Genomic DNA, 12,137 nt, shown 5'->3' with positions numbered 1-12,137 from the left:
GTCCATCTTCCTCACTTGGACCCTTCCTTCTGTTAATGCTGTAAAAATTAATTGTGATGCTAGTTTGAATGATTTGATCGGTTTTGCTAGTTTTGGTTATTTAAATCGAAACTCGGATAGTTGTTCGATGAAAGGGCGTAGTGGGTACCTAGCAACTTTTTTTGTCCTTCATGTTGAGCTCTATGCTATTTAGAAAGACCTAGTGCTTGCTTAGGAGTGTGGATTTTGTGAGATGACCTGTGACATTGAATGTTTGGATGCATTCTTACTTATACAAAAAAGATAGTTTGTTGAACTTATTCAACAGTAAAATTTGATAAAAAAAAAATCAAAGATATGAGTGATTAAAAGTGAAAGATGAATATTAATTTGATTTAAAGGATAGCTCATAAGTCATAATATTGTTAATCTTATGACAAAAATAACTGTCCCTAATACGACTTGTTATGTAGAATAGTTTTACTTTTTCAATAAACTTGTTCATCTTGTTAATATAAATAGTGCAATTAGATATTTTTTAAATATTATCCTTTATTCAATTTTTAGAAAAAAAAAAAAAATAAATAATTTCTCTAATTTTTTAAACAACTAATATGTAAAAGTAAATATTCAAATTAATTAAATTCTTAAAAAAGCTTAACAAAGATTGAATTTTAAAAGACAAATAATATTTTTGTAATATAAATAAATCCTTTGTCATGTGAATTGACTTATGTTTTTTTTTTTATCTCCAGTCAACAAAAAAAAGTATTATATATATATATATATATATATATATATATATATAATAATAATAAATATTAAATTAAATAAAATAATTTTAGTTATTATCTCCCAAACATTATCTATAGTAATATACAAACCAATGAAAGCAAGGTGCATCTTGACTTTAGAAAACTTAATTAACATTAAAAAAGCGAGCTTACAAGTGTTAACTTCAAATAATACAATTAATTATACAACGTTCTAGGATTCTCGTATTTTCGTAGGATATATATACTAACAATTTTCATTTATTTAAAACATTTTGTAAATAATTAATAGTGTGCGTAGGGAAAAGCAAAAACGGAAAAAAAAAATATATAAGTTGAGGATAAATATGGTAGAATCATTAATTCCATTCCTAAATACTGCATTTGGTCTTTGTGGAATGCAATTATCTCCAGCCATTAATGTAGTCAAAGCATCCACCCAGAGACGAATCCCTGCATAGTTAAGGATGAAGCTCCAACGTTCACATCATGATGAATGCTCTGATTGTATCTGTAATAATATACAAAAAAAGGGGGATAAATTTAACGATAAGTTATTCTTACAATTAAACTCATATAATGTTGGGAATAATATCGTTCTTCATATTTTTAATAATATCATTCTATGTATAATTTTTTGTGAACTCTACCATACGCTCATACTCTCCCTAAAATAAAGGGTAAATTATCTTTTTGTGGTATATACCATGATTATTGATAAATTATTTTTTAATTAGAGTTTCAAAATTCGAATGAGATCGTCAAATCTAATTGCTATCTCTAATACGATCGCTAGAAAATCTTAAAAAAGAGAGAGCTAAAAAACTGATAAAAATTTGTGATATATTAGTTAAAAATAATGATAATTAGTGCGTGAAAAGAGACACCAAGATATTTTATTTTATCTTTTTTATCTTTAATTATTCTTAAATTATTTTTCAATTATTATTTAGATAATAAAAATCCTAAGATGGTAATTATTGACTCATTATTTTTATGATTAACTAATATTTGGTTTGTTTTTGTTATATAGTTATACAAGGCTATGAGGGTTGGTTATCTGAAGAGAAGTATCATTGTTGATCCGACTGAATTTTAAGAAAAATACTAGGAAGAAAATCTTAGAAAGGAGAGAGCTGAAAAATTGATAGATGTGCTCGTTGAAATAGGAGATTGAAAGCATATGAACAAGTTCAAAATCCTAACCTAATTGATTGGAAATAGTGATTGGATTTGAGAGGAATGATAGTTTTAAAATTGGAGAAGAAGAGGTGTATTTGGTGCGATTATAAAAATGACACTACTATCAAGTTTCAAGATAAACATCGCATCAATTGAAAAGAAAAGAGAAGATAACGTGAATTTTGGAATAATTTATGAATAATTATTGTATATGTCACAAAGGGTAATTTACCCTTTATTTTATAAAGGATAGAGTAGAATTTACCATAATTTTTTATTGTATATTAATATATATTTTTATTTTAGATAATAATATCTCTCGAATGAAAACTTTTAGTTAATACCAAATGATTTTATTTTAGATAATTTTCTATACTCATAACTAAATGTCAATTTAGACTTCATCAATATTATTATTATTATTGTTATTGTAGCAATTTAGACTTCATCAATATTAATATTATTATTAAACGATTTTAATTTTCACATTTTAACCCAATCACAGCCATGCATAGTTTAAAATCATGGACTTAACAAATTAAAAGTAACTTATTATCCTGTATAATAATATAATGTACGGTAAACCACTGTCTTAGTCTCTAATGTATCAATTAAGTTTTAATTCATTTTTAATATTTTAAATATCTTATATTTATCTCAAATATCTTATTTTGTCTTATTTTAGTTATTTGATCAAATTAAAATATTTTCTTCAAAAAATACTATTTTTCTTTATTTAATTAACAAAAATCGTAATTATATTGGTCACAGTGAAAGTTGTAGTGAATAAAGAGTGAAAATTAATAGAAAAATAAGAAAAAGAAGATAATAGTAGAAAAAATAGTATTTTTTAAAAAAAAATAATTTGATTGGAGAAAAAAATAAAATATTTAAGATAAAATAAAATATTTTAAACATTAAAAATAAAGTTAAGACATACATTGACTAAAATAATACTTTACTAATCTAATTTTTGAAAACTTAAGAATAGTTTACCTTAAATTTTAAACAAGTATATGTAAGCATTAGAGTTATAAAAATTGAACCGATAAAATTAAAAATTTAAAAGATTGAAAGTTCAACTGAGATATAATTAGAGTTGAATTGAATATAATAAAATAATATATTTGTATATAAAATATATAATTTTTTATTTTAAATTGATTAATTATTAAAAACTGCACCAATTTGATCTATTAACTAAATTTTTGGGCAATTTTTTTCGTAAATTTTAATCAGTTTGTTAATAAATAAATTTTACCTTAAACTGAGCTAATTTAGTAAGCAATTATCACTTAATCGAGCCAAATTAGCGAATTCAACTCAGTTTTCATAACCATGATAAAATTCTGAGAGAGAGAGAGAGAGATGACTTTACATACCCAATTTGCAAGTTGGAATTAACTCCTAGAACAGGTTGGAAAAATGGGTGATCTGATTGAGAAGGAAAGCGGTTGTAGTGAATGGTGGGGCCCACGTCTTCCAAAGCCACTTCTGATGAGTGATTATTCAGTTCTTCTAACTGTTTCATCTAAACAGAATCATGCATTTTCAATTCTCATCAGTATCAACCGACAACTACCTTAGCTTCTCATCTATCTATCTCTTTCACTTTCAGTTACAAATAATAATAATAATAATAATAATTCAGAATGATTCTATGTATGACATAACATTCACTATCTTAGCTTCCACCTGTCATAACACTACTCATTACTCATTTCCTAATCATATTCTTGTTTGTTCCACTACTCCCTTTGCTTTCTTACCCTTACACAACATTATTCTTAGCTATTACTGAATTTTATTTGTTAAAATCAATGTGTTACCTTACTCCTTAGCACATTATTTGTTTCAACAAGCGCCATTTCCTGCATCACATTCAGTAAAATAATGCCAAATTAAAGGTGTCAATCAATTATAAGTTAAATTTATAACGGTTAAAATAAGTTGAGTTTGTTGAATTGATTTATTTTACATTTTAAATATCTAAAATTTTTAACGAGTTTAACTTGATTAACTCATAAAATAAATAGAATGATCCAATTTGTTTAACTCGTTTAAATTTTTTTCATTTTTTTAATATTTTAATAATGTTTTTAATAATTGAATCCAAATATCTCATATTTTAACCAAAGTATCTTAAGTTATTTTAGCCCATTTTTTATTTTTTAATAAAAAACTGCCTATTTAAATAAAAAATAAAAAATAAATGGACTAAGCTTTCATTTTAGAGACACATATACATAATATAATTAGTCAAGCAGGCCTAAATGGACCAGACCAACTTGTTTGACACCTATAAGCAACTCTAACATTTAGAAGTAATACTTACACTATTTTTTGTTATATCTTAACCTAATGACTTTTTTATTTAGAAAATAGTATACATTTATTTTTTATTTTTTCAATTATAGTTTTTTTTGTATTTAAAAGTGGGAAGTGTATAAAAAAGGAGTATTATTGCAAGTAACACAACTTGTCTAATATTAAGAAAAAAGAGAAATTAAACCAATAGCACATACCCGGTTCTGAAGATCAGCAAGTTGGTCAAGCATAAACTGAGTCTAAAAAAATATAGAAAAGAATTATTTAGAGAAAAAACCAAAATAATCAGGAAATTAAATACCTTCAAAACTTTAAAGATAGACTAGATATCCAGAGTCCAGACTAGCCAGCAGTAAAAGAAATTCAAGTCTACTAACTATATATTTAAGCATAACAGCATTGCAAAGTTAATTATTAAATGTGAATATGTTATGATGACATTAGTCCAATTAAAGAATTGGAATGATGAATACCTTAGTTGACCTAATATTCTTGAGTGCTACCTCAAGTTGATTCTCAAGCTGGTCCAGCTCAGTTGTATTCATTTGAGCAAGATCTTCCCCCAGTAGGTTCCTTTTTAATAATAATTATTAACACATACATATATATGACCTTATTTATTAAATGTTGTTATGGTATATTTATATTATACCTCTGAGAACGTTGGAGAGCTTCTACATTGTCTTTTAGTCTCTTATAATCCTCGTAATTTGTCTGTCACCCAACTCATCACAAATCAGAATTCCACAAAACAAGTTTGTAACAAAATGTATGTAATAATGTTTGTGAGGAAGTAGTTGATTACCTGCGTGTCACTGATTGGTCGACCAGACTCGAGAGCACTGTAACTATACTTGTGATACTTCTCCAGAGTTCTCATCATGCTGTCACACATAAATCACTCTAAAATTTAGTTATTATTATTTTCAAATAGCAAAAAACAAACTAATTTTTAATAAATAAAATAACAAATTACTCTTTTTGTCTTTTGAATGATGTAATTTCTTTACCATACTATTTTTTCAAAAATAAAATATTAGACACTAACTTATCTTTTGTATGCCACTTTTTTTTTTTTTAAATTACTATTTTTTAAACTAAACCAGAATTGTACTCAAGGCTTTTATATATAAAAATTTTAATTCTATGTCATAAAATTATTATTTATCCTAAGCATTTTAATTATAGATAAATAAAAATATATAAATAATTATATTTTTGAAATAAATATTTTTACTATAAACTAGAGTTTAACAGTTTATCTTTAATCTTTTGGTCAATATATATTCACAATATGTACACACACTTAGTCTATCTAATACACAATTACTAATTTATATACAAACTTAGCTTTGACGTGAGTGTGTACAAATATATATGACACATTAACATGGTTGGTCGGTAATGTTAGGAAAATAAAAAAAAATAATCATAATTTATTTTATTTATTATTTATTAATTATTATAATAATGAATGAATGTCAAATAAAATAAAGAGGAATGCTAGGAGCCAGTAATTTTTGTGATTTATAGCCATCAAATAGTCATCAATGATGGTTTTAATGTTGTAAGATTGGTGTGAGATTTCATCCAATGACTCACTTTTCTTTACTGGTTACATACTGGCCAAAATTTAACAAAGTTGCTAGCCTCCTAAACTTTTTCTAAAATAAATTCTAACTGTTTTTAGCTAATTATTTTAGTTATCAAATTAGTCTGACAGGATGAAAATCATAGCAAAAATTATTATAGATTTTATTATTTAATTTAGTTGGATTAAAAAGACTGAAATATGTAACATTACTTAAACCTTATCAACATTTAATTAATTAAGTGAACTCAACCTAAAGCTAAGCTTCAATCAATGTGTAATTAATTTATGGCAATATTTCCACATGATGGACTGATGGTAATTAAAGGATGTTGCGATCTCACAACTTTCTGCATAAAGTTTACTGCAATTCTTCGTTTGAAAGAAGCAAGTTATACAAACTCAACCTTAAAATGATTGTAAAACATATATATATGTATATTCTAGTAGACTTATATATGTTACAGTTGGCTATGATATTTTAAAAATAATACTGCTAAAATTAAAATAACATTTTTTAATTATTTAACAATGTTAACCTTTTATAAAATAGTTGTATTAAAAAATCTTTTATATATTAATCTTTTCGGAAAATATAAAACTAGATTTTATATGTCTAAGTTAGAGGTGCAACAATATTTGGGATCATGACTGTGAAAATTATTGTTATAATAATGGCATATTAAAGTTAAAGAACTAAGCTACGAAAGCAAGTTTAGCACTTAACCTATGTATACTTTTTAAGTTTTAACAGTTGACAATAATAACAACCTTCTATGGTATCACCAATTAACCGAACTTAGGTAACGTTTTAGAGAGAGCCTATAATGATCCAATGGTCAATACGAAGATGATATATAATATGTAAATATAAACAAAAACTGAGTATTTAACGAACACCCTGACAACTGCATTTACAAGTAGACTTCATTAGATCAAGACAAATAATAATAATAATAATTGCTAGTATTCTAGTAAGTAAAAACAATGTATTGACTTGGATTATACTGCGATAATATGTGTCAATTATGTTTTGAAGATTAATCATTAAATTTAATTATTTGTATAAAATAAATATTAAAATATTATCATCATACAATTTTTAATTTGTATAATTTTTTTTATTTATCTTATGTCAAAATTTTTTCTTTTAATAAAATCTTATAAGATTCAAACTCAAAACATTTTAAAAATAGAAATTTTGATATTACTTTATGATATCATTTTTTAAAAAATTTAAATTGATAAAAAAATATATAAATAATTATCTTTAACAAAATACAACATATACATTAAAAATATATAAAATAAATTATATATTTATAAATAAATACATAAAAATTGATTTTTAATACATACTTATAGTTATAATATTTATAGACAAACATTATTGAAAGGTGCACATAATTGTCTTGTGTACTCTGTAGTGCTTCACTGCAAAACCTGATGAGGACAAGGTGGTAGTAGTAGTTGTATATGAAAAACCAAATACAACTATTAAACAACGGTTTAAAGGATTGCCGGTAATTTTTGCAGCTTTAGAAAGCTAAAACAGGTTTTATCATATCAAACATCCCATCTATCTGACACCAAAATCATAACAGTAAACCCTCCATTCTTAATTAATTAATAATTTATTTATAATAATCACATTTAGTGAAACTTTTGTTGACTAACAAAATAACACACTAAAAGTTAGAAACTCAAAACGGATGGTTTTGTGAGGGTTATAAATTATAATTCCCGGTTTTTATCTTAATAAGGAATTGAATACCAAATATTCTGTAAATTTGATTAACCTGGCAAAAAATTTGAGAGGATCTAAATGATAGAATTTTAGTGTATGGTTTTCTTTTTTTATTTTTTATTTTTAAAAAAAGAAGAGGAAGAAGAGAGAAAGAAGAAAGCCATTAATCAATCTCTTATCAGATGCAGTGTTTTATTTTTTTAAGGGAAAAAAATCAAAACAGATGGATTACTATATTCAAGCTAAGGGTTAAATAATGAATTAATTAGTTCCTGATTTTATCCGAATGAATAGAAAATTTCCAAACAAGTTTAATAAACTTGGGAGAAAAGAATTGAGAGGATTGACCTTTAAATTCAGCGAACATACATTATTGAACAAAATTTTTATTTTTATTTTTATTTTTTGAAAAAATATGAAAGAAAGAAGAAAAATCAATTATTGTAACATACACCATTATATTACTACATACACCTGGTGTCCAGAAAAGTATGTTTGTAACCCTAGCTATTTCAAGAACATGACTCATCTTTAAATAAAGCAAAGTTTTCAATGATTTCAGATCTTCATCAAAGGGGTAAAAACTAGAAATATCTAACAATTTCATTTGTCAATTTTTTTTTAAAAAAAAAATATCTAAATTCTTGAAAAAAAAGTGAAAAAAACTGGAAAGATCGGAACTTGAACACACTTCACACATAGTTTTTTGTTCTTGATTATATTCAAAAACAGCAAGTAGTTAAGTTGAGTAAAAGAACACACAGATCTTGCACAAAAATGACCAAAACAAAAACACTTGTACATAAAAGAACATTCTTTTGCAACTTAGTTTATGCACAAACATTTAGGCACACACTAAAACATTCCAAAAATAATTAAGGGATACATCTCAAGATTTTGTTTAATTTAAAAAAAAAATTTATTTTTTTATTTTCAAAAAATCGATAGCTATCCCAATAATAATGAATTACATATCTATAAAAAAAAATTAGAAAGTATATACCTGGAAGTGCTGCTAAACTCGTAGAGTTTGCCGCGATTAGAGAAGATGATGAGGGCAACTTCGGCATCACAAAGAACTGAGAGTTCATAAGCCTTCTTGAGCAAACCATTTCTCCTCTTTGCAAATGTAACTTGCCTGTTGATCTTGTTCTCTATCCTCTTCAACTCAACCTTACCCCTTCCCATGTCTTCAACTCCTCTCTTTCCTCTATTGGTTAAGTGAAGAGAGTCCTTTCTTAAAAGCCCTCTATGCTAGGGGTACCAAAAGGGATAAAACAACAATAGTAGAAGTAGTAGTAGTAGTAGTGCAATTCAACAAATATAAGTAGAAATAATAAAGGGTTTCCCTCCTGCTTTTATTAGTAGTGGTGCTTTCTTCTTCTATCTCTTCTTTATTTATAATATCTGTATTCTTTGGTGTACTATACTCTACTACTACTATCTTCTCTTCTCTACAGCCACAAAAATATACATACGCTTAATTGGCTTAACCAATAATAAATGCCAAATTATTTTTCATGTTTTCGTTGCTAGTATTAGTATATATGGTTTTTAACTTTATGTTTGTACCTCAAAATGTTCAATTTAATTTTCTTTAAATTTGGCTAGTGTTGTATACCACAATTACTAGGTGCTAAGTATAGGGCGTACTAATAATGGAGAAAAATAAAAAAATGATGATAATAAAAAAGGTAGCTAGTTAGGTTTCTAAGTTTTCTTTTCACCAATCCATCACATAGGACACACCTGAAGCCAATTAAACTCAAGTTGAACCTCCCAAATGTTACTATAAGTGTTCCACATCATGTCTTGTTTTCCTTTGTTATGTCAATGAAATTAAGAGGAATAATTTCTAAAAATTACTTTTAGTTTCTTCGAGAAAAATTAATATAACTTCAAATATTAATAGGTGTCATGTAGTCAATTTAACAGAAAAATATTCGAAATAATTATTGATGCATGAGCATCTTAAGCTTTTTTTTTTTTTTTTTTTTGCCATTTTTCATAGAAAATTTATGATTTTTGCTTGATAATTATATAATTTTTAAGATTATTTTATTAGTATTTTAATTTTCTTAGTTTCATGATTCTTGTAGAAAAATTTTAGGAAAAGAAAAATAAAAGCACAAGGAGGAACCAAAAATTGAAGACAAGTACAAAGAGAATTTGTGGATGTTGTTAATCCTGACCTCTTCACACTCTAATGAGCATACCTTGAAATACAGAAGTTCAAATGACATGGCTTCAGTGTCATTAGAAAGCCAACTTCTAGAACTTTTCAACAATATATAATGAGTCATACTTTCTCTTTGGCATCATGGCGCTAAACGCCGTGACATTGGCGTTTAGCACCAGTTCGCGAAGTAATCTTAGTGCCAAACACCACAACTTTAAATTTGGCGCCAGTTCCTGCACCCAGGGTGGTCCTACGTCCTCAGTAATGCAGTCTCGTGTATTTAATTTATATTTAAATTTATTTTTTATTAAAAAAAGATATTATTTAGATTTTTTAAATTTAAATTAGGACGTTATCTTAACCAGAGTGATTAAGATAAGATTAGTTTTAGAATTTGAATTAGTAGAAATTTTAGTATAAATAAGTGAGATCACTTACAGAGAAAGGGGCTCTCTCTTGCCTCTCTCATTCTCTCTTCTTCTAAAATTTATAATTTTAATTTCTTAAGAATTTTTTGAAGAACATGAGTTTTTTTAATTCTCCTCGGCTAAGGTTAGAAGCTCGGTTAATTTCATGGTTTAATACATTAGCTTTTTTACCTTTAATTTATACAATTGATTACTTCTTAAGAAAAGATTTTCGTTCTTTATCTTAAAGGGTTTGAATATGTTGAGAAACAATTCTTCTCTGATTTGAATTCTTTTAACTTTTGAAAAAGTTGATTAATTGAATTAAGCTTAAAAACTGATTCTCATCATTCTTAAGTTTTGAAATTAGATTTATAAGTGACATAAAATCGACTAGGGAAGATTCTTATGAATTGTGTGGTTTTATAAATTAGTGGGCATTCTTCAACTCTTTTCTTAAATAATTGACTAAGGGATTAGCAATTAATTAGGTTAAAGAGAAATTAAATCACCAAAGGGATTGAGGTTTAATTACTAATGATTTGCCATAAAAGTATCTTTGCATGATTAAGGTGAAAAGTAAAAAATATTAATCCGGAAGTTTTCATTGCTGTTTATTTTTTAAAGTTTTCAAAACCCAAATTTTAATTGTCTTACTAGAATAATTAATTAACTATTGCTTGCTTAATCCGTTAAACCTCGTGGGATCGACACTCATTCACCTGATTTTATCACCTGATTTTATCACCTGAGTTTATTACTTGATGCGACGTGGTGTACTTACTGGTGTTTTGTGGTATGTAAAAATCTACAATCCGTTATACTTAGGGCTGAAAAAATTAATTCTGTCTATAAATACCTAATCTGATTTAATCTATTTGCGTAGGATTGACAATTTAACTCGCTTTGAGTAGGGTTAATAATAACACAGCTTGCTGCAAGGTTGAATAACATTAAAGGTGGAGCGAGTTGAGTTGCAAGTCGAGTAGAATACGAATTTAAGTCTAATCTTACCAATCTACCTGCACTTCTAATATGTTAGTGTGTTTTATGAAAGATATTATTCATATACTATGAATTGTGAGGTTTGGATACACCCATGCTTCTTTGTATAATTTCTTCAAATTACTAATCCAATCATTTTATTGTTGTTTGTGCTATTGATTTTAATAAGAACTTGATGATGAATTGATATTTGTGTTATTTATAATTTTAACGTAGATTTAATTATGATTTATTATTTTTAATTTTAATATAGATTTAATTTAATGGATTTTATATTACTAGCTAGTATGTTTATTAAATATTGTATGATTAGAAATTGTGTTTTTTTTTAATATTTTTTTGGGGTCAAATCGAGTAGAATCGGATAGGCCTTTAGGATTCAAATAGAATTTGAATTAAGAAATTTTAAATTCTCAGATAAGATAGAATTGAATTTTAGAAATATTTTTATTTTTTAACTCATAATTTTATTTCACCTTATTTATTACCGGCCCTAAAATTTATACCAAAATTAAAGAGAAGAAGCTAGTTGAAAAGTATAATAAATTTATTACATGAGACTTGTCAATATTTTAAATTTATATGAAATACATATTAAAATAAAAAAATAAAAAAAATTAAAATTGCAACATAAATTCCTAGCTTGATCTTTAGAAGGAAACGAAATGGTTTTTCATTCTCAAAAGTTTAATAATAATTATATTTTTAATACGTTTTTTTGGATAAAATTTTTTTTATATCAATTATGTCATAAAATTATTTTTTAAAAAAATTTAAACTAATAAAAAAAAGTAGTATAAATATTTTTGTATTTTTTTTGTTATTGGTGTTATGCTGAAATTATCTTTTTGAAAGTTAACAAGGATCGAATTATAATTTTTTAGGTCATACAAATTTTGATATTATATCATAAAATTATTCTAAAAAATTTAAATTAATAGTTAAA

The 12,137-nt window shown here is 25.6% G+C and overlaps 1 protein-coding gene across 1 annotated transcript; it reads right to left on the bottom strand.

Moving 5' to 3' along the window:
- Positions 1–922: 922 nt before the first annotated feature.
- On the bottom strand, positions 923–8,946 carry LOC112722615 (MADS-box protein J2-like). The gene is made up of 8 exons (XM_025773709.2): positions 8,604–8,946; positions 5,068–5,146; positions 4,915–4,976; positions 4,736–4,835; positions 4,460–4,501; positions 3,764–3,805; positions 3,317–3,465; positions 923–1,263 (listed from the first exon to the last, which is right to left on the bottom strand). The coding sequence occupies exons 1-8, from the start codon at positions 8,786–8,788 to the stop codon at positions 1,179–1,181; spliced, it is 744 nt and encodes a 247-aa protein (XP_025629494.1). The 5' UTR covers positions 8,789–8,946; the 3' UTR covers positions 923–1,178.
- Between the last annotated feature and the right edge of the window lie 3,191 nt (positions 8,947–12,137).

This window comes from Arachis hypogaea, chromosome 11 (genome assembly GCF_003086295.3).
Source record: "Arachis hypogaea cultivar Tifrunner chromosome 11, arahy.Tifrunner.gnm2.J5K5, whole genome shotgun sequence".
NCBI classification, from domain to species: domain Eukaryota; kingdom Viridiplantae; phylum Streptophyta; class Magnoliopsida; order Fabales; family Fabaceae; genus Arachis; species Arachis hypogaea.
Note: the sequence above shows the minus strand (reverse complement) of the source record. Positions and strands in the feature narration are given on the sequence as shown.

Coding starts and splice junctions, on each gene's coding strand:
- LOC112722615 (XM_025773709.2), bottom strand. CDS start 8,788: ATGGGAAGGGGTAAGGTTGAGTTGAAGAGGATAGAGAACAAGATCAAC. Junction 4,502..4,735: donor AGAATATTAGGTCAACTAAG/GTATTCATCATT, acceptor ATATTTTTTTAG/ACTCAGTTTATGCTTGACCA. Junction 3,466..3,763: donor ATAATGTGCTAAGGAGTAAG/GTAACACATTGA, acceptor GATTCTGTTTAG/ATGAAACAGTTAGAAGAACT.